The sequence below is a fragment of the Ochotona curzoniae genome, unplaced genomic scaffold (genome assembly GCF_017591425.1).
Source record: "Ochotona curzoniae isolate NIBS_2020 unplaced genomic scaffold, NIBS_Ocur_1.0 contig_4612, whole genome shotgun sequence".
Taxonomy (NCBI): Eukaryota; Metazoa; Chordata; class Mammalia; order Lagomorpha; family Ochotonidae; genus Ochotona; species Ochotona curzoniae.
Genome location: NW_024466343.1, coordinates 15105928 through 15129160, shown reverse-complemented (window position 1 = coordinate 15129160; position 23233 = coordinate 15105928). Strand labels below are relative to the sequence as shown.

At 36.9% G+C, this 23233-nt stretch overlaps 1 protein-coding gene across 1 annotated transcript in view; it reads left to right on the top strand.

Moving 5' to 3' along the window:
• Window positions 1-23233, top strand: part of COL24A1 (collagen type XXIV alpha 1 chain) — a 298672-nt gene that overhangs the window by 165543 nt on the left and 109896 nt on the right. The window contains exons 28-34 of the mRNA XM_040987252.1: window positions 6738-6791; window positions 7059-7103; window positions 7213-7257; window positions 9975-10028; window positions 17287-17340; window positions 20648-20701; window positions 20913-20966. Coding sequence (XP_040843186.1) covers window positions 6738-6791; window positions 7059-7103; window positions 7213-7257; window positions 9975-10028; window positions 17287-17340; window positions 20648-20701; window positions 20913-20966 — 360 coding nt within the window. The remainder of the gene's footprint in view (window positions 1-6737; window positions 6792-7058; window positions 7104-7212; window positions 7258-9974; window positions 10029-17286; window positions 17341-20647; window positions 20702-20912; window positions 20967-23233) is intronic.

The window sequence follows — 23233 nt, the reverse complement described above, 5'->3', positions numbered from 1 at the left end:
GACTATACCAAAAAAAAAAAAAAAGAGGGAGAACTGCTATACAGAAGTAAAATTTGGTTACTTCTTACTTTGGGGAATGAACAGCAAATTGCAGTTAGTCTCTCTCTCTCTCTCTCTCTCTCTCTCTCTCTCTCTCATCCCTCCCATCTCTACTTCTCAAATAAGTAATTTTTCTTTAACTAGAAAATATTTTCTGGCTTCAATCCTGTTATGTTAGACCTCTCATTCACAATGATTCTTGCTCCCAAAAAAGAGAACATTTGCCTCCTTGAGATAAATGGAAAAGCTATGCATCTGTGGATTTCTGTACCCAGATTTCCCCAGACACCCCAAAGGCTGAGTCAGTCCATATTTGCAACACATCTGAATTCTGTTTGCACACGTTTGTGTCTCAGTATGCTGGAGCAGAAGCTCTGCCATAAGCACATTTTCACTGTGACCAGAACCTTTCCTCGTAGGACTAATCCTCTTACACCATCATGGATGGTAGGGTCATTCTCAAGGAATCTTCCTGTTTCAACCCAACATACTTTCCCTCTGCCATCCATATATAATTTCCTGATTTCCTGCAATTTGTCAGCTATTCTACCAGAACCACAGAGGATTTAAGATTAATGCTCCTTTGGTTCTAGACCACATGGAGTTTAGTTTCATGATTTACAGTCTAGTGGCTTTTTGAAGCACCATGCTCTACTGACACTTTCCATCACATTCAAAAACTTCAAGTAATATTGTTCTGCCATCCAAAAGAATAGCATAAATGCTTTAGTACCATGAAAGACTTTTTCATTTTGTGAAGATTATGTGATCCTGCCTTTTATATAGCTAAGAAAAGGACATGATTGGTAAGTCATAGCATGCTTAGAGATTCTTCATTGCCAGCCAGAGCACCAGTGTAAAGTGTTATTTGTCATATAAATTCAAAATTTTGTTTCCACCAGCTGTGTTCATCTGAAAAATAATTAAGTAGTTAAATATACCAAATCTAATTAAGATAATGCACAAAATTGTGGCTCTTTTTTTAGGCAATACAAGCTAGCAGACTCTGTACTCCAGTATCAGAAGGACAATATTTTATCTGTTCTGAAATTAGGAATCAGCCCACCATCAGAGGTTGCTCTTCCCACTCCCATCTAACTCTTCATGGCAGGGCAGCTGCTGTTAGATCTCTCCAATGTATACTGTTGTGTTTAGCTGCCTCCTAAACAGGAGGGATGACACATGGAACAAAGCTTAACTCATCTTATCCGTTGCCCATCAGTTGGGCCTTTGATCATAAGATACCTTAAAGTGTCACTCTTTCTTCAGAAGGGTGATACCAAGACTTATTTGAGGGAATTTTTGTTCTGACAATGCTCCTTAAGATTTGAATGGTATAGAGGCAGAAAAAGTAACTGCCAGCAAGAAATGTGTAATGTTTTTAGGTTTTCTATGGCAGAAGAATATGGAAATGACTATAGGAATTCTGAATGTTGGCTCCTTCAGGGAAATGCAAAGTATAGCAGAGAAAATGACCACCTGCAACACACTGCTTGTAAACCTAGAGCTTACTAAATGACAAGGCAAAGCTGCCTCTACAATTTCTTCTCCAAAAATAAAATTTATCTCAAGAAAGGAATCAAAAATTTCCCCTGAAATCACTGATAATGTGAATTTTTGTTTAAGGGAACATTTTGCTCCAGTTGTGTAAATCAAGAGCCAGAAAATATGGTTTGATATAATTAGTTAGACATGTGAATTGTTTAAAATAAGTAAAAGGAATCAAATAGACAAACATGGTTAAAAGGCAACATAAATATACAGAGTTTAACTTACAGAAACATTTATTCTGTGAATAAGGGTTGTTGCCATCTTTCATAGATACTTATCCCATTATTTGTTATTCTATAGGTCATAAAAATGGGGCTGGAGTTCTCATAAAAATCTTCCTAAATAAACGAGCATGCAGTTTGTGTCAGTGTTTTGCTTAATCTCAGGGTTTGGCTTTTTTGATTTCAGCATTTATATGAAGTGGCAGTATTACTTCCTTTCCGCTAATGCATGTGGAATTGAAAAGCTCATTCATGAATTTCATTGGCTCAGATTGTTGCCTACAGCTCAAGTAACTGTTACTTTAGGTAGCATGCTTACTTTTTAATCCCTGAACTATCAGGATTTTGCTGTTTCTTTAATAATGCACTAATAGCTCATTGTGGTATAGTTTAGCTTTGCTAGAGAAAAACTCATCTTATTCTATTTAGCCAGCATGCTTTAAGAAAATAACATTAGATATACATAGGCTATCTTAAGGCAGTTACTTAAATAAATAAATAAACAAACCTACTTTACAGTAAATTAGGTGCCTGTCACAATGCTATTTGGTTCGTTTTCTTTTTTTTTTTTTTAAGATTTATTTTTTTTTTTTTATTGGAAAGGCGGATATACAGTGAGGAGAGACAGAGAGGAAGATCTTCCGTCCGATGATTCACTCCCCAAGTGAGCACAACGGGCCGATACTATGCCGATCCGAAGCCAGGAGCCTCTTCCGGGTCTCCCACGCGGGTGCAGGGTCCCAAAGCTTTGGGCTGTCCTCGACTGCTTTCCCGGGCCACAGGCAGGGAGCTGGAAGGGAAGCGGGGCTGCTGGGATAGAACTGGCGCCCATATGGGATCCCGGGCGTGCAAGGCGAGGACCTTAACCACTGCGCCACTGCGCTGGGCCCCCTGGTTCGTTTTCTTAAAGCCATATCCTAAAATGTATTTTGTCTTCTGTGAGAATTATCAGAATGAAACTCAGGGATGCTTGGAGGTGGGCATTGAGGTGCAGCAGGTAGGGCTCTACTTGGGACACACACATCCCATAGCAGATGAGCAGCTCAAGTCCCTGCTCTTCCACTTTGTATACAGCTTCCTGCTAATACGCCTGGGAAGAGAGCAGATGACCCACTTAGTTCTTAACACCCACGTAGGGAATTCGGATAAAGTTTCCAACTTGTAGCTTTGGCCTGAACTATCCCTGACTGTTGTAGGCACTTAAGGGACTGAACCACCAGATGAGAGAGATTTTTCTGTCTCTCTTTCTATACTGGGACATGGGCATCCTAATCACCATATTAACCATGTGGACAAAGACCCATCCATTTATAGTATTTTAGAATGTCAACAACTCACTCATGTTTTGACTCTCTCAGCCCTCTAATTACTCAAAAACAAAAAATTAACATTATTTAAGGGCTATTTTCACTTAAAACTTTAGAGTCATTGTTTAATTATTTCTCTTTTTTATCTTCTGTTATTTAGTTAGTAACTATTCCAAGCACATGCCACTTCCAGAGCTCTATACTTGCTGTTTATTCTGTGACAGTGATCTTGCCCATGTTCTCTGCAGTCCTGCCTCCTTCAAATATCTCTGCACATGTTTCTTTAAAGAGACTTCCCAGATTACTATACAACAATATTCTCCACCTAAAATACTCTAGTCCTTTCATGGTCTTTTCTTTTTCTTCATCATGCTTATCTATTTTTATTTTGGTTTTATTCTTAAATTTTTTAAAATTTGTTTTTATTCTGAATTTTATGGTACAATTTCATAGGCTTTGGGATTTCGCTAATCTCTCCCCAAACTCCCAGCCCCTGACTGATTTTCCCAATATTGTTACAATAGAATAGTTCTTCCTAAGGAGTTATAAATCCATCAGTCTGTTATTTAAGTGTTCTCTGACATTGCTGACACAAACAATACCAGACAGCCCAACATCCTATTGTCAAGATATATCCAACGGTTTCAATGGTTGTACATCTTTGATTTGGAAGTAGAGATGTATACTGCATTGTACCTTCACATCTGGATATGATAGTCTATTATACATTCCCTTAAATAAGAAGCTATGAAATAAAGTCAACAACAATGATGTTAAAAGAAAAAATTTACAACACCATGGAGTTAAATAACATGTTACTGAACAACCAATGTGTCGATGAACAAATGAAAATGAAAACAAAAAAGCTTCTTGGGTAAAGTGATGTTATTGTGTGATCTATGGAGTCAGTCAAGAATTTAACAAGAGAAAAGAAACTAATTGGAAGAAATGAAAATAGGAACAAAAATTTCAAAAGCTATGGATTGCAGCAAAAATAGTATTAAAAGGGCTGTTGATCCTATAATTTGAATGAACTTTGCCTGATATCAGAGAGAATATATGGTAGTTATCCTTCTGGGATTGACTTATTTCACTGAGCATAATGGTCTCCAGTTGGGACCATCTAGTAGCAAATCATATAATTTCATTCTTTTTAGTGGCTTAGTAGTATTCCATTCTATGGAGTAGATGTACCATAGTTTCTTTAACCACTCCTCTTTGGATGGGCATCTAGGTTGTTTCCTTATTTTTTTTTTTTCTGTTGTAGATTGTGCTGCTCTAAATATAGGGTTACAGATCTCCTTCTCATATGCAGTTTTCATTTCCTTTGGTCATGTTCCTAGGAGGATACCTGGGTCATATGGCAGGTTATTTGGAATTTTCCAAGCACTCTCCATACTGATTTCCATAGTGGTTGTACTAGCCTAACCTCACACCAGCACTGAAGGAGGGTACCTGTCTCCCCACATCCATGCCAGCAGGTGTTGTTAGTAAAGTTCTGAATGTAGGCCAACCTCACTTGAATAAGGTAGAACCTCAATGTGATTTTCAGTTACATCTCCCTCAGAGCTAGGGAGTCATCTTTTCATATGTCTGTTAGTCATTTGAATCTATGTTTTTGAAAAATGTCTGGTTCTTGGATGAGCTCACACATCAATAACCAACTAATTTGTGTCAAGAAAACTGAAAACCATCCAGGGAAAAAGCCTGATCTCTTCAGCAAATGCTGTTGGGATAACTGAAAGCAGCCTGCAGAGGAATGAAGTAAGACCCACACCTGTCACATTATACAAAAATGAGCTCTAAATGGATCAAGGACTTAGATCTGCATCCAGAAACCAAACTATTAAAGGAAGACATAGGAAGCACTCTCCAGCATATAGGAATGGTGAAAGACTTCTTGGAAAAGACAACAAGAACACAGACAGTCAAAGCCAAATAAACAAATGGGACCACATCAAGCTAAAAAGCTTCTGTACAGCAAAGGAGACGATCAACAAAGTGAAGAAGCAACCAACAGAATGGGAAAAAGATTTGTACACTACACAACTGCTAGGGATTTACAAAGAACTTCAGAAACCCAGGAACAGTTAAAAAGAAATCTATGACAAAATGTGTGAAGGAAATGAACAAATGTTTTTCAGAAGAAATTATTCTTTAATTTTATGTAACAATTTGCTTGTTTAAGAATGCAGAGCTTTTCTCCATAACAGGTTCTCTGGGCTTAAGATAACCTATGTTTTATAATAGGCACTCAGTAAATGACTGTTAATTGAATAACCCATTATGAAAATTACTGACCTATTAAATGAGTCCATTCTCCCTTTAATTTGACCTGCATGATCTTGCACGTTAGGATTATGATTTTTTTTCTTAGTCTTGTCCTGGAAAATATGACAGCAAAGCAATTTAGGAGGCAAATTATGCAGTGCATTGAATGCAGATTTAAAAGGCTAAAGTCAGAGCTATGGCTTCAATTCATGGAACCTGTGGAACTTTAGTTCTTCTAAGAGTGTCCCCTCCAAATCTGTGAGTATACCCAAGAGGATCAAAGAATGAAGCTGCCTTAAAAGTATACAAGCTGAGAGTGTTATCAAAGTAAGCATCTTGTAAGAATACAAAGCTGAAAAAGCTTCTTAGTTCAAATGCAGTGTAAAGGTGGAATAGTGGAGCCCAGTAGCTTACTTCACATCAGTGTATTGTGCTGTGAGATTTGTAATGACTGCTGCAGAAATTATTAATGTTTCCCTGTTGCCTCCTGATTTAAGTACAAACTCCCGTCTGTGCCTTTTAAGTTGCACTTACACCTTCATATTTTGCTACATACAATCAGTAGCAAATTGCTTTTATTGAAATGCCTTTAATTTTCTGTACATTCTTCCTGTGCTGTCTCCCTGTCTAAAGTCCGATCTTTGGTAAACAAGCCCCTGAGAGTTTGAACACCACCTACGTCAGTATCTTCATTTTTTGTTTTTTATCTTTTTATATGACTATAATATGTATGTAAGTCATATTTTCATTCTAAAAGACTCACAATGAATATTTCTTTTCACGATTTTCTATCCTCATAACACATTAAATGTAAGTGTGCAATTCATTTAGAAGCTGTAGAATTAATTAATTAAGCTCCTTAAAATGAAGCTTAATTTTGAAGAAACTTATTTAGGCAGTATAGCTTTTCTGCTGTATTTTTTAAAGAAAAACTTTTGTAGCAAATTATTGAATGAGTATAGAACAGTTTCAGCTATACATGGATATATCTAGCCCCTCCTGCCCCTGTCCTCTCCTTGCATGCAGTGCCAAGCAAGTAGGTACGACGCATTAAACACTTGTTTTCTTATAATGCAAGCAAAAGAGCAACATTTTAAAAATGTGAACCTTTAAAAGACTGCTAAGACATATCAGACACTTTTAGAGTTGTTCTGAGAACAAATCCCCATGAACACATTACTTCAAGAACAAATTTGTATTACCATCTCAATAGCTTCCTGAGGTAAGTTTTTTGTCATCTAACTAAACAAAGAGTTTGTTGACTAAAGAAGGATAAGGTACAATCTGAGAATTTTTAAAAATGGAAGAAAGGAACATTTGAAATTAACAAGATTGTTTCCACCCGTAGGGTCCAAGAGGCCCGGATGGCCTTCCAGGGGAGCAAGGTGTACAAGGTGCCAAGGTAATCATTGGTTTCCCCGTTTCAAAAGGGTTGGGTTTTATTGAACATGTATGACTTCCCTATTCAGAGAATGAAATATCTACTTACCAAATTATGGTACTAAATTTTTTCTTTGTCTAAGTGTGAAACTTTCACAACACATACATAATTTCTTTCCAATTTGGAGCTCTAGAGTTGTTTCATTATTGTGAGTGTATGCTAACCTGAGTAATGTGTGAAACCATAATTCAGATTCTTATTTATTCATTGGTCCTGATACTTTGTTAGGGTGAAAAGGGAGATCAAGGAAAAAGAGGTCCTCCTGGTCTTACTGTAAGTAATTTAAAAAATTAAAATTTTTATATTTCACATTAAAATCTTCCCCGCTTCCCTCTGCTGTTTGGGAGGAGCTGCTTGATGTAAGTGTTGCTTTCTTGTTTAGGGTAAGACTGGAAATATTGGAGAGAGAGGAATTCAAGGAAAATCAGTAAGTATAAAAATACAGTGCATAAAAATTGTGCCTTCTTTGGGATAGGGTTGCTTACACAATGCTTTGGGATATTTTTGGCAAACAAAAATTATATACACTTGCATGTTGTTTTATACTATATGTTTTGAAATTATTATCTTCTTCATTCTCTAACACATTGTTTAGTATTTAATGTGTTAGGATGAGAAAGCATCATTTCTTTTATTTCTTCAAGTATTGTTTTAGTTGAGCAAATTATTTACCTATTTGGGGCCTTTTTTGTGCCCATTTAGAAACTGTTACATTGGATATATAATGGTGGGTTTAATCATTACTTGATGATACTTATGAGAATTTTATTTTTCTGTAAAGTCCATTTCCAAAACATAATTCAATATATAAATATAATGTAACATTATTAAAACTATTACACCAGGAAATAGTGTTCTTTAGATCTTCCATGGGATAACAAATTTTCTCATGGTACTAATCTTAAGCGTGCTTAGTATTTTATAATAGCAGTTTATCAAAATTACAGTTTTTTCCTTAACAAGCAACAAGTTCTGTTGGCTATAAGCTTATTAAGTAAGTGGTAAAATATTAATAAAAGTAAAGGTACATATATGTATATATTCCTATTTACATTCTTGCATAAATGGGAGCACATAATCTTAGATGTGTGGGAATCTTTAATTGCATTAGGAATCATAGTTATGAACGGCATTTTAATTTATCACATACTTGCAGATTAAGGTTATTTAATATAAATAAGTCACAGGTGAATGAGATTAAAATATTTTAGCTATTACAGTGATTCTCAGTGATATGACTGCATTTGCTTGTCCTCTGAAATCTGCTGCCCCCTGCCTGTTGTTTATCAGAATGTCAAACTGATCAAACCTAAGAAAAAGATGACTATGATCAGGGAAAGAGTTTGTTTGTGGTATTGCATTATTGATTAAAATGATATTCAAAGACAGTTCCTTAATCATTAATATCCATCATCTGAAATTCTTTTATATCACTGAAAATGCTGCTTGGATGGATTTTAATTACTTTGTATACTATATGCAAAGTTAACATGATTCAATGAGTGGAGAAATTCAAGATCCGTATTCTCATTATTAAAAACGTGAAACCAAGGGAAATAATTTGTTCATTTTGCACATGCTGACCTTTAGCACTTATTTACATTTTCTTCCCGTTAGGTGTATGTGAAAAAAAATTAAATACTTTGGAACAGATTTACCAAGGATATAAAAATCCGCAATAAGAATTATTAAATAGTAACAAAACAAACAGATGATGACACATACATAAAAGGAAAAATCATCCATTTTTATGAATTGGAAGGCTTAATATCAGCAAAATGTCCTATCTACCCAAAGTAATTTATAGATTCTTTGTCATCAAAATACTAATTTTTTGTCAGATTCAGAAAAAAAATGCTAAAGTTTATGTAGAAGCACTAGACATGCAGAATGGCTAGAGCCATGAAGCAACAAAGCAAAGGTAAAGACATCACAATATCAGCTGTTTAGACACACTGCAGCCTGCTGTTGGCACCAAAATCGATATATGGACCAACGGAGCAAAAGAGAAATCCCAGAAATTAATCCATGCAGCTACAACAAACTAATCTTTGCCAAATGAGCTAAAATCAGCTTCTGGATAAAGGGAACATTCGCTTCAACAATTAATTTTCCAATTGAGAAAATTTTATCTTTCAGTGAAGAAGTTTGAAGCAAGATTCTTATCTTACAGCCTAAAAAACAAAAAAATCTTCAACTAACAATGAATTGATTATCCAAATATATGACTTGATTTAATAATTTAGTAGAAGAAAACATCGCGGAAACTCAGTTACCTGTATACTCCTGTTCAGAGCAGGGCAAAATGTAATACAGGTACTATAGTCCTCATTCAATATATTTCGGACTAGGAGTTTTTAGATTTTCAGGTTTTTAAAATATTTTGAATATATTTAAATTTGAATAAATATTGTAAGATATCTTTCTGAGAAAGAGCTTCAAGTCTTAACACAAAATTCATTTTGTGTTGTTTATACCTTGTACACATAGTCTGAAGGTAATTTTATACAGTATTATTAGTGGTTTGCATTTTAACTATGACTTCTCACCTGAGGTTAGATATAGAATCTTCCACTTATTGTGTCTTATTAGTACCTCAAAGATTTTGGCTTTAGGAGCATTTTGAATTTCAGATTATTAGGTTGTTTAATATGCTCAACCTGTTTATCAGACCATCAAATGTTACTCAACCTTTAAGAATGCTAATATAACACGATGACACAGATGAATCTTGAAGTAGATCTTCACTATGTAAAATGCGCCAAATGCAAATGGGCAGCTATATCACTTACTTGAAACACGTGGAGTAATCAATGAGTTGAGATAGGAAGTAGAATGAGTGATTGCCAGAAAATAAGGCTACACAAGCAATGGATAGTTAGTGTTTAATGCTTATGGAGTTTCAGTTGTGGAGAATGAAAGTTATGGGGTAGATGATAAGGGTAGTTGCACAGCATGGCTGCTCTAAATACCACAGAACTTCACACACACACACACACACACACACACACACACACACACACACACACAACAGAGATAGGCGAAAGGTGAACAAATTTTTGAGGAAAGCACAGTTAAGGAAACTGGCTGAAATATTTTCAAAGACCACCACTTTTTTGAAAAGTTTTGCCTTCTTTTTTCTAGGGTTTACAAGGAACCCCTGGAAGTCCAGGCGATAAGGGAGTTGTAGGAGAACCAGTAAGTTTATCTTGATGCTTTTCTGATAGTGTTTTTCTCATGATGTATACTTACATTTATATTGTTTTTGCCTGGTTGTGCTGTGAGTAATATGATTTAAGAACAGCATTTATCATAGACAATTATAGATAAATTGTGCAAAATGATTATTTTGCTTTAATATAGTTTTTAATACCTTACTGATTGCAAATAATATTATTTGATACTGGTTTTCTGGAACTATTGAAATTAACTGTACTTCTATTTTCAGCAAATAAGACTATTTTACTGAGTCACAGAGATTCTAATTCTGAATAATTGCCTCCCCGCATACATACACACAATTACATTTATGAGACCAACTCTATGATATAAAACTTTACAGAAACCAAACTCGACATCTTTTGGGACAAAATGTATAAATGTAACAGAAATGTTGTTAGATCAACAATACAAAACCTTGCATCACAATTCTATAAATATGTTTCAGTTACAGAATTTCTTTGAGAAATAGACTGAGAGAAGGACACACTTTATCACAACCAATTTCTTACAAGTGATTTTTGTTGCCAGTGAAGTCATTCTTCTAGTTAATGGTGTCAGTTGTAATATGGAATAATGTGCTTCTCTCAAATTTGCAATTTAATACAGTGTTTAAAACCACATGATTTTATCATCAATTGACAAAAGGCTTTACAGATGGTCTTTGCATAATTCACTTAGATAATACCAAATGGAAAATACTAACAAAGGGTTGTTGTTACTAAATTGCATTAATTTTCTCCTTTATCTACTTAAGCTATGGTGAAGGCTTTCCACAAAATATGTAAAGATCTGACAATAATGAACAGCTCTCCTAAATAGAGTCTTACATGTGGTGTTTCTTTTACCCAGCTAATTTTTTTTTTTTTGCCATTTTCTCCTTGCTTGCAATGTCTCTATCTGCCTTCACAATCTGACATTCATTTGAACTAAAATAATTCAGTAATAATTCCAGTAATACTATATACTTAACTAGCTCTTGCTCCTAAAGAAAAAAAAAGTTTGTGAACTCCTTTATGTCAGAGATCACTTATTTTTACTTTTGTAATCTCCTTTCCTGGCATAAGGGCTACATATGAGATATGCACAGTTAGCGTTTGTTAAACTGAATTGACAGAAGTTTCTGTAATCAAAGATGCTTGCTCAGCTGGTAGGTAACATTACATAAAGTGAAATGGGTTGAAAACTAAATGAGACTTAGAAGACATTTAAGTCAGTATAAGTGTGTCTCTAGAACTCTGACAACACCAATGAAATTATGAGGATTTACACAATCAGTGGTTTTAGAAGACTTGTTACTATAGCTATAAATGACTAAGTGCCTTTGCAGCACCCAAAAATTAAAATGTTAGTCACTGAGTCAGGGGATTGATAGGTAAAATATAAACCAGAGTATAAGAGATATAAATGGGCCTGAATTTATGCACAATGTTGTCTTTATTTAAAAACATTTTTAGAATTCTGCTTTTGAAGCACTGTTGAACTGCTTTATCTCCTCATTGTAGGAAAATAAGAAAACTGATAAAGTAAAAGAGACAAAGAAGATATTAAAATATGTTTTATATTTTTAGGATACTCGAAGTCTATAACTTTTTCTGTATTCAAGATTCAAAATTGATTTGCTCATTATAGTACAAGCCTTTGTTTTTCAATAGGTATCCATTCGTTCATTCAATGAACATAGGTTTATTAATAATCTGTTGAGGAGACAATGGGGGACGTGGTGAGACTCAAAATCCTTGCCCAATCAAGGTGATTCCTTCATCATGCTAGAGGCTGGGAACTCACTAGGCAACATGCTAAAGGGAGGCAAGATTGGTCCTCACATCTGGTCAGTTTAGGGGTGAAGTTTCCTATATGCCAAATGCCAGACTTTGGAGCTGATTATTTATACTTGGAAGCAGAGGATGAACATCTTCTCAAAGAAGAACTGCATGGATATGGCACAAAAGTCAAGTGGGAAGTAAGTGTAGGCAAAGGGTGTGTAGGGAGGCAGGCTGCAAGACATGCACAGCTTTATACCCAAGGTTTTGTGTTTTTATCTTAAGTACACAAGGATGTCAGTGGAGGGGTAAGGCTAGTTATTGATCAGATTGTTTTGTGAAATTCACTCAAATCACAAGGTACAAAGATCCAAGAATGCCTCCCTATTGTGTAATCTAAGTAACAGATGGTGGAATCTTTTTATTAATAGAGAAAACATGGTGGATAGATTTTAAAATTAAAAAACACACATACACACATAAAATCATTAGAAGATAGAGATTCGATATGTAAGGGATAGCACTTAAGTTTCTGGCTTGTCATGGTAAAGAGGTGATCCTACCAGTCGTTGAGACAGGGGAAATCAATAGAAAATTAAGTTTGTGAGTGGTAAATTGAAAATTCAGTTTAGTTACGTTGACATATTTGAAGTGCCTTTAGGAAAAGTATGTTTGACAGATGGATTCAAAGGAGAGGAATGCTCTGAAATTAAGAATACTGGATTTGCTGCCTGTGGAGAGAATATAGAAATGAGAAAAAAATCTTCAAAAGATAAAATTACAATTAATTTAATTTAGATAGCCTAATTGGTTTATTTTTAATTCTAAAATTAAGAAATAATTCATTCCAAAAGTGGGATTAAATGTTCAAATGAGCAAAGCAGAAGAGATTGATTTTATATACAAAGAAGGTCAAAGAAAGCAAAAGCAGAGCAAAAAACTGGATTAATCATAGTTATTTTTCTTATAAGGCAGGGATAGCGAGAACAATGCAATAAAACTGATTGACATCAGATTGCTTCTTTGTAAGAATTAAAGCAGAACAAACTTCGTTATCACAGTTTTTGTATGTTTAAGGAATTTAGTTCTTCCTCCCTCCTCTTTTTTTAGATCAGATAACAACTTACTTTTAGTTGACTCCATTTTGATTTTTGGTAAGATCTGGTAGGGCCTGGAGCAGAAACTCAGTCTAAAACAACCTCCTGTGATTTTTAGTTAATAGATCAAACACTAAGGTATAAAGGATTCCAGCATTTTTTTTAAAGATTTATTTTTATTATTTTTTCATTGGAAAGGAGGATATACAGAGAGGAGAGACAGAGAGGAAGATCTTCCTTCCGATGATTCACTCCTCAAGTGAGCACAACGGGCCGATACTATGCCGATCCAAAGCCAGGAGCCTCTTCCAGGTCTCCCACGCGGGTGCAGGGTCCCAAAGCTTTTGGGTTGTCCTCGACTGCTTTCCCAGGCCACAGGCAGGGAGCTAGAAGGGAAGTGGGGCTGCCGGGATTAGAACCGGCGCCCATATGGGATCCCAGGGCATGCAAGGCGAGGACCTTAACCACTTGCGCCACCGTGCCGGGCCCAATTCCAGCATTTTTAAAATGTTGGTAGAAGGGGCTTAAACTGCAGAGGAAGCTGAAAGAGATAACAAAAGAGGCTCAGTCTGAACCATCGCCTTATAATCTTCATGGCAAGTTTGGCTCCTTAAGAGGTCTGTAGACATTAAGAGGCATGTGTAAACTGTAGCCTTTACTCCAGTCACTGCTATTCTAAGTCATGTTTTACTGGAACACAACACACCAGTCACTTAAGATTATGCATGGCTACCTTCACATTGCATCAACAAAGTTGAATAGCTTTTGACAGAGACCACGTGACCCACAAGCCTAAAGAATGTACCATCTGGCCTTTGAAAGTTTGATTACCCCAATCTGAATTTCAGTCACACATACGAAGAAAAAAAAGAAAAAAGAATGAAAAGTAAAAAAAAAACTGTCACAAACAATGTCCTTTGGCTTATGCACCATTCAACTTGCAAAATTGTACATGTTGACCCTTGTTAATCTAAAACAGCCATCAGATACTTTCCAAAAAATGATGATATTTATTTGGTAAGAGCAGAGCATTACAAGGGGAACACGTATGCTGAACAACACTATGGGTGTATCCAAATAGATTGTAGCAAGGGGAAGTTTTTAATGTCAAAAAAAAAAAAAGAGAGAGAGAGAGAGAGAGAGAGAAAGAGAGAGAGAAGGATTACATCAGATATTTTGAAACAAGAATCTTTGGCCAAAATGACTAATAATCAAGATGGTGTCAGCTCGTTGCTGAGCAGACGGAGAGTTGTTGTTTAGATGCCCTCAGATAAGTGCTTTCCATGCAAGGCTCCAGAAGCCTCTGCACAAGCTGGAGATGCTGGCTGACTTTTGTGGTAGTTATCAACGGTAATCAGGCATATGAACCCTTCATGGCATCCTGGCTTTGTTTATTTTTTGTTAGGGTTGACACAAGTGACTCCTGTCTTAATTATGACAAATTTTGTATTCTTTTCACAATCTCAACAAATAAATCGATGGGGTCCATTCTTTCCCTCATTCCTGCCTCCATCCCTTCCTTTTTTTTTTCTTCCTTCCTTTTCAGAAATATTGAGTTAAAAAAAAAGTCTCCTGACCTAAATAAATATTATTAGTACCTGTTAGTATTTAAAACTACCTTAAAATCAGTGATAAAATAAATACTATACTTTTAAAAATGAATTCTGCTTATCATTGCTTTATGGCATCCCCAGTATCTTTTTAAATATAATTTTCTAGATATTCTTTCTTAGCTAAGTATTAGAAATCACTTCAATTTGTCTCAAAAGATAGTTAGATTCTCAAATAACTGATTTATGTATACATGAGAGCAAAAACATAGTGTATGTTTCTATGTGTATGCACCAAGATTGTACACAGTATCAGTTTCAGTTTCAGGAACACACCAGTTGTCTTGGAATGCATCCCTCGTGGATAAGGGAAACTACTGTAAACTGGAATTTAAAATTTAAGATGTCATATAGCACAGAGTAAGAAAATAACAACAGATACTGTAACTAGAGATATCCAAGATCTAAAGAGAGAGCTAGTCTGTGTTCATTCATAGAAGGAATAAATATTGTTATGATGTCAGCTTTCACAGTTTGTTCTATTCAGTTAATTCAATACAATTTCAGTTTATATCCCAGCTACTTATGGTAAAGATATCAAACAGCTTCTAAAATTCACATGAAAAGGCGAAAGGTCCAGAATAGCCAATGTAATCTTAAAGAACAAAGTTGGAGGACAGAGAGTACCTGCCTTTAAGACCTCCTCTAAAGTACTGTAATTAAGACAGTACTGAAGCTGCTAAAGTAAAATGGACAACCAGATCAATCTAACAGAATAAGAAGTTCAGAAACAGATCACAGACATAGTATAAAACTTATAGTCCCAGTTCACTCCAATGATCTTTCACGAAGAAGCAAAGGTGAAGAGTGGGTAGTCATTTTCACAAGTGTTCCTGGAATGAAATGGATATTCACATGCAAATCACAAATGCACAAATAATGAACTCAAGATGGATCCTAAGCCTAAATGTAAAATGAAAATCTGTGAAATTAGAAGATAAAGATGAGTGAAATCTATGTGATTTTTGACTTGATAAAAAGCTCATAATTATAACACCAAAAGTATAATCCACGAAAGAAAAATAGCATGTTGTCCAAAATATAGAAACAATTCTAAAAAAAAAATCAACAATAAAAATAATTTTAATGGGCTGTCATTATGGTGCAGTTGATTAAGCCCCTACTTGTAATGCCGGCATCCCAAAACAGAGTGCCAATTTGAATCCCAACTATTCCTCTTCTGTTCTAGTTGCCTGTTAGTGCCACCTGGAAAAGCAGCAGCAGAAGATGGCACTAGGCCACTGCCAGTAGCAGAGGGAGACATGGATGGAGTTGCAGGCTCCTGACTTTGGCCTGGCTGAACTGTTGCAGCCATTTGGAAAAAAAAAAAGAAATCAGCACACAGAAAATATCTCTTTCTTTACCTAAGGCTTCCTCTATCTCCTTCTCCGTGCGTACCTCCTTCTTTCACCATTACTCTTTCAAGAAAGTAAAGATTTTTTTGAAAATAAAATATTTTAGTGGTCAGAAGATCTGAACAGAAACCACATGAAGAAAAATGTAGAAATTGTATAGAAGCACATGAAAACCCGTTCCAAATAAAATGCCATTAGGGGATTGCAAATTAAAACAATAATGGCTACTACCGTATAACCATAGTTCTGCTAATACTAAATGCTACCGAGGCTACAGAGTAACAGAGACTCGTTCTTTATTGGTGAGAATACAAAATGGCATGACTATTTTCCAAGATTTGGCAGTTTCTTCCAACTGCGTATGCTGTTATCATGTAATGCAATAATCACTACCTCTGACATTTACCCAAATGAATACAAAACTCAGATTCACACCCAAATTTACACATAAATGTTATAGCAGTTTATGCAGAGGATTCTCAAATTGGAAGCAACCTGTGATGTCTGCCTTAGTCTCACCTGTTCCTCCAGCATTTATATGTAATAATCCTAACCTCTAAAGTGATGCTCTTAGGAGTGGGGATATCTGGGAAGTGCTTACATGGTCATGAGGGCTCTTCCATCACAATAATGATTTGTAGCCTTCTAAAGAGACCCTGCCAATCATGTTCATGCCTTCCACTAAGAAGGATGCAACCCCAAGGCATCATCTATGAACTGGACAGTGAACCTCACCAAACACTGCATCTGCCAGCACCTCGGCCTCAGGCTCCCCAGCCTCCTGAACTGTCAGAAACAACTTCCTGTTCTGTGAACTCTTAATTTAGAGAAGTCTATCATAGACGCCTGACTAGAATAAAACAGTGGTTTTGAAAAGAAAATATGTAAGCAAACTGAATTGGAAAAGATTAATTATTAAGCCATAGAAATACACTGACAAACCCTACATGCATATTACAAAGTGGAAGAAGCCTATCTAATATGGACACAAACTGTAATTCCAATAACATTCTAACAAAGTGGCAAAAACACTGTGGCAGGAAAAAAAGATCACACATTATCTTTTTTAAAAATGTCATTTTGTTTGTCACATATTTTCAGAAATATTAACTAGATATATGACTGCCCTACCCTTTAATTAAGACACCTGTGAGCATCCTTTGCATAGTGTTTAACACTATTTTTTGGTGTTTGGTAAGTGTTTGTTGAAGGGCATAGAAAATAAAATAATGAACAATATTTCTTTCTTCTTTGGATTCCAAACATAACTTAATACTATTGACACAAACAAGCTGAAGTTGCAATTTACATAAAGTGATACATATACATTTTCTATCATTTATGAGTTTCTTATCTGGATTCAGATCTCTTTTGAAGTAAATTTGAGTCTCATATCTTAAATTTTAATATAGGGACCACGAGGACTGCAAGGCAAGACTGGGCCACCTGGAGAAATGGGGGCTGAGGTAATATTTTTCTAGTTCTTTCTTATTCTTCAATCCCAATACTACTTTTGTAAAACTCTTATGTAAAATTAATATAATAGTTATGTATTGTGAAGAACAATTCTGTAGTGTTTCATTACATATTTAAAAACTAAAACCCAAGGCCAATGTTTTGACTGAAAGAGTTAAGTCATTGCCTGCAACACTCAGATCCTGTATCTGAGCCCACGTTCAAGTTTTTGCCATTCCCCGTTCCCCTTTTGATCCAGTTACTGGATCCAGTTACTGGATCAAAAGGCTCAAGGACTTTGGTCCCTGACAGCAACATGGGAGACTCAGGTCATTTCAACGCTCTCTTTCAGCCTGGTGCAGCCCTAACTGTTGTGGTCATTTAGAGAGTAACCAGCAGATGGAAGTTTCTCTCTCCCTCTTGCTCGCTCTTGTTTACTCTCTCTGTGTAACTCCAACTTAAAATAACATAAAATTAATCTTTAGAAAATAAAGCCTACAATTCCACAAAAGCAAAAATGAGGGTGGCCATTGACATAGTAGTGAAGATGCTACTTGGGACACCTGCCTCCCAAACTGAGATGTCTGTTTTCCCAGCAGTACTTAGGTGCCTTATCACATCAATGGATTCTCACAGTAATTCTTAGTAAGAGGTGGTTGGTTATCCCTGTCTTATAGATGAGAAAAGTAAATAGCTCACTGAAGAGCAGTAGCCAAGAGTAGAAGAGCCTGGGTTTAAACTCAGACATTCTGTCTTCCCAACCCATGCTCTTGGCCACTGTCCCCCAATACATAATGATGCTACCTTATAGATGGATGGAATTATTGCCAGTAGTGATCATTTATTTAGGATTAGAAAAACCAGTGTCAGTTGCAAGCACTGATTCCCAATTGGTTTCAAAAAAAGAACTACCAGAGAAATCCAAAGATAAAAGTCCAAGAAAGTAGATAAAGCAGTCCAAAGGGAGTGAAATCTAGAGTCTTGAAGGTTTCTCTCAAGAGAGTTATAATCTTAGCGACAGAGTAAACATCACCATCTCAGAGGAAAAGCAGAAATATCTAGGCAGTCTTGCTTCAGGGTTCTTTGTCTTAAGCACAGTATAGAACTGCCCTTCCTAGTAGTGAAGGAGTTACAGGATTACAAGAGATGAGCCTCAGAGGACAAGAAAACAGTTCTTCTAAAACAAGACATGGGGAATCGTGCCAGAGCTAACGATTACGGCATCAGCATCCCATATGAGTGCCAGTACTAGTTCCAGCTGCTCGTCTTCCCATCCAGCTCCCTGCTAATGGCCTAGGAAAGCAGCCAAAGATGGCTCAAGTCCTTGGCGCCCTGAACCCATGTGGGAGACCCAGAAGAAGCTCCTGGCTCCTGACTAGATTGGCTAAGATCTGACTGTTGTGACCATTTAGGAAACGTATCAATGATGGAAGATCTTCCTGTCTCTACTTCTCTCTCTGTACATCTGCCTTACCAATAACAATAAACAAATCTTTATGAAAAAAAAAAAGATTTGTTTATTTTTATTGCAAAGTCAGATGTACAGATACGAGGAGAGACGAAGAGGAAGGTGATTCACTCCCCAAGTGACCACAAGGGCCAGAACTGAACCGACCCGAAGCCAAGATCCGGGAACTTTTTCCAGGTCTCCCACGCAGGTACAGGGTCTCAAGGCTTTGGGTCATCTTCGACTGTTTTCCCAGGCTACAAGCAGGGAGCTGGATGGGAAGTGGTACCGCTGGGATTAGAACCAGTGCCCATATGGAATAATAGCACATATAAGAGAAGGACTTTAGCCTCTAGGCTACCACGCTGGGCCCAAAAATAAACAAAAAAAAATTTAAATTATTTTTTAATATCATTTAATGACACAGTTTCATAGGCTCTGGGAGTCCCCCAGGCCTCCCCAAACCCTCCCCCCCATATTGAATTCCTCCATATTGTTACAGTAGTATAATTCATAACAAATTCAGAATAGCAAACCCTTGATAAAAGAGAGTTTGTATATATGAGGACTTACCTTTTAGCAAAAGAGAGAGGTATACTAATTGAGGTATAGAAGAAATCATTAGGAAGACTAAAACAAAACAAAACAAAACAAAACAAAACAAAACAAAAAACTGCATGTTAGGATTTTCATTAGAAGCCGGCCTTGCTCTGCTGTTTGTTTATTTTGAAGAAAACAAAGTGTGTGTGAATTGCAGAAGGTGAGTCAAACTGGAACACCAAGCTTCCTGTATACAAGATTGTCATCCCTGAATCAGAAATATTGAAGAATTTCTGAGACCCTGAAGACAAATAGAAATAAAAGGGAAGGAAAGAGTTAGGAAGGACAAAGAGAGGCAAAGAGAAAGGATGAGAAGGGAGTGAAGGAAGGGGAGAAGTGTGTGGGTGAGTGGGGAATACATTAACATGCTCCAAAGCAAGATAAATGGCTCCAGGAAAGAAAAACAATACAGAAGCATCTGCAGGAGCTCAGAACCTGGAAGTAGCCAGAGGCTGCAAAGAGCTGGGCTTTCCAAGGAGAAGAAATCAAAAATATCCCAGTGAAACTGGGTAAGAAGGAAGACTGGAAAAGCAGCTCTGTCTGCGTACCATTTTTATAATGTGAATAAAATCCTCTTTTTCTTATGCAATTTTTAAATAACACCAGTAAAGAAAAATGAAATTTTTTAAAAAGATTTATTTAGTTTTTACAAAGTCAGATATACAGAGAGGAGGAGAGACAGGAAGATCTTCCGTCCAATGGCTCACTTCCCAAGTGAGCACAGCAGCTGGTGCTATGCTGATCCAAAGCCAGGAGCCAGGAACTTCCTCCAGGTCTCCCGCACGGTGCAGGGTCCCAAGGCTTTGGGCCCGTCCTCGACTGTTTTCCCAGGCCACAAGCAGGGAGCTGCTGGATGGAAAGTGGAGCCGCCGGGATCCCGGCACATTCAAGGCGAAGACTTTAGCCACTAAGCCACCGCGCCAGGCCCGAAAAATGAATTTTTAAAAAAGTTGATTCCACCAGGAAGAATAAAAGTTATAGAAACAAAGTAACTAAGTGTTTGAGGGTAAAAAGAAGAAATAGGGAGTTGGGCTGCTTTCAACTAATGCTTAAAAGTGAAAGGAAGGATTAGAAGAAAACTCCTGATTCCAAGTTAAGTTGTTTTGACCTTTTAAACTTTTAAAAGGTCATTTGCCTTGAAGTTTATGAAGGGGTAGCAAAGAATCTGCTTTGAACCCAGATATCTTACCAGTGAGCTCAAAAAAAAAAAATACCTGCCATCTTATGAGGTTGTTACCCCCTTTGTCATTTGTCAAATCATTCTCTTGTAGGGGCCTCCAGGCATCGAGGGAGAACCTGGTGTGCAAGGCGAGCCAGGTGCAAAGGTAACTTTCCCAACAAGTAAAGAGACAATAAACTTCCACCACGGTATCCCAACATTTGCCACTTTCTGGCACATACCATCTTAAAGGCTGGTGAATACCAGCAAATAAACATAGGAAGTGTCTTGGAACTCACAGTCCTCTATTCTAGGCCTTCCATAATTAGACACCATGTTGATAGCATAAAGTTTTATCTTTCTCATTGTTTCTTCAGGGAGATGTTGGACCTGCAGGCAGTGTTGGAGGAGCTGGGGGACCAGGGTTACGGGTAGGTGTCTATTGGAAATCATTTTTTTTAAGTTTTACTTATTTGTTTTAATTGTTATTAACATTGTATTATGTGATACAGTTTTATAGGCACTGGGATTCCCCCCACCCCTCCCACAAACCTCCCCCCATAGTGGATTCCTCCACCTTGCTGCATAACCACAGTTCAAGTTCAGTTGAGATTCCTTCATTGCAAGCATATACCTAGCATAAAGTCCAGCATCTTATTGTCCAGATAAGTTCAGTGGCTTCTTGGGGAGACTGTCTCTGGTCTGAAGGTAGAGCTAACAGAGTAAAGTTCCGGTCAGTTAAAAGCCCCAACAAAACATCAGCATCAATATACAATGTTATGGAATTAATTGACATGGTATTGAGTAAACAATATGTTAAAAATAATGCAATTTCCATTCTTCAAAACACCTGGGTTGAGACAGTATCAATGACAGATTCAAAAAGTAACAAACAACCAAACAAAAATTACAGGTTAAATTAAGGCAAACATGTGGTATCTAACCTTTTGGGATTCGCTCATTTCCCTTAGCATTATAGTTTCCAGTTGGGCCCATTTAGCCACAAAGAACTGCATTTTGTTTTTTTTAATAGCTGAGTAGTATTCCATGGAGTAGATGAACCAAAGCTTTCTTATCCAATCTTCTGCTGATGGGCATTTCGGTTGCTTCCATGTTTTTGCAATTACTGATTGTGCTGCTATGAACATAGGGGTGCATGTTGGTTTGTCGTGAAACGGGTGTTTTGGATATATTCCTTGGAGTGCGAATGCTGGGTCATATGGTATGCAGATTTTGAGTTGTTTGAGTGTTCTCCAGACTGATTTCCATAATGGCTGTACCAACCTGCAGCTCCACCAGCAGTGGAGTAGGGTTCCCTTTTCCCCACATCCTCGCCAGCAAGTGTCGTTGGTGTTTTTTTTATGTGGGCCAATCTTACTGGTGTTAGGTGGTACCTCATTGATGTCTTAATTTGGATTTCCCTTATTGCCAGGGAGCTTGAGCATTTTTTCATATGTTTGTTTGCCATTTGGGCTTGTTCCTTTGTGAAATGTTTGCCCATTTCCTGTGCCCATTTCTTGAGTGGCTTGTTTGTTTTGGTTTTTTGGTTGTTTTAGAGTTCTTTGTATATCCTGGAGATTAGCCCACTATTTCCTACATAGTGCGCGAAGATCTTCTCCCACTCTGTGGGTTGCTTTTTTACTTTGCTGATTGTTTCCCTTGTTGTGCAGAAACTTCTTAGTTTGATGAGGTCCCATTTGTTTATTCTGTTCTTAACTGCTATTGCTTTTGGCATCCTTCTTAGAAAGTCAGGACCTACTTCTAGGTCTTGCAGGGTATTTCCAACATTTTCTTCAAAGAGTTTGAAGGTTTCTGGATGTAGGTTTAGGTCTTTTATCCATGTAGATTGGATCTTAGTGTATGGTGATAGATGTGGGTCTATCTTTTTGTGTCTGCAGGCTATCAGCCAGTTGTCCCAACAACATTTACTGAAGAGGCCTTCCCATTTGCTTGAGTTGTCATTGGTCTTTTTGTCAAAGATTAATTGACTGTATCCGCGTGGGTTCCCTTTTGGTGCTTCTATTCTATTCCATTGATCTTCCTCTCTATCTTTGTGCCAGTACCAGGCTGTTTTGATAACCACCACCCTATAGTATGTCCAGAGGTCTGGAACTGTGATTCCCCCTGCTAACTTCTTGTTCTTTAGGATGGTTCTAGCTATTCGTGGTTTTTTGTGTTTCCAGATGAATTTTTGAATCATTGTGTCTAGTTCTGTGAAGAATGTTTTGGGCAATTTGATTGGCATTGCATTGAAAGTGTATATTGCTTTTGGTAGTATAGACATTTTAATGATGTTGATTTTACCTATCCAGGAGCATGGAATGCTATTCCAACTTTTGAGGTCTTGTTCAATTTCTTTTTTGATTAGTTTGTAGTTTTCTTCGAATAGGTCTCCTACAATTTTAGTTAGATTTATTCCCAGATACTTCATACTTCTCTCTACTATTTTGAATGGTATCTTGCTGGTTAGGTCTTTTTCCATCTTGGGGCTGTTTGCGTACACAATGGCTGTTGATTTTTGTTCATTAATTTTGTACCCTGCCACTCTGCCAAACTCTTGTATAAGTTCTAGCAGCTTCTATATTGAGTCTCCTGGCTTTTCTATGTACAGGATCATGTCATCCGCATATAGTGAAAGCTTGACTTCTTTGTTTCCCATTTGTATGCCTTTGATTTCTTTTTCTTGTCTTATGGCCTC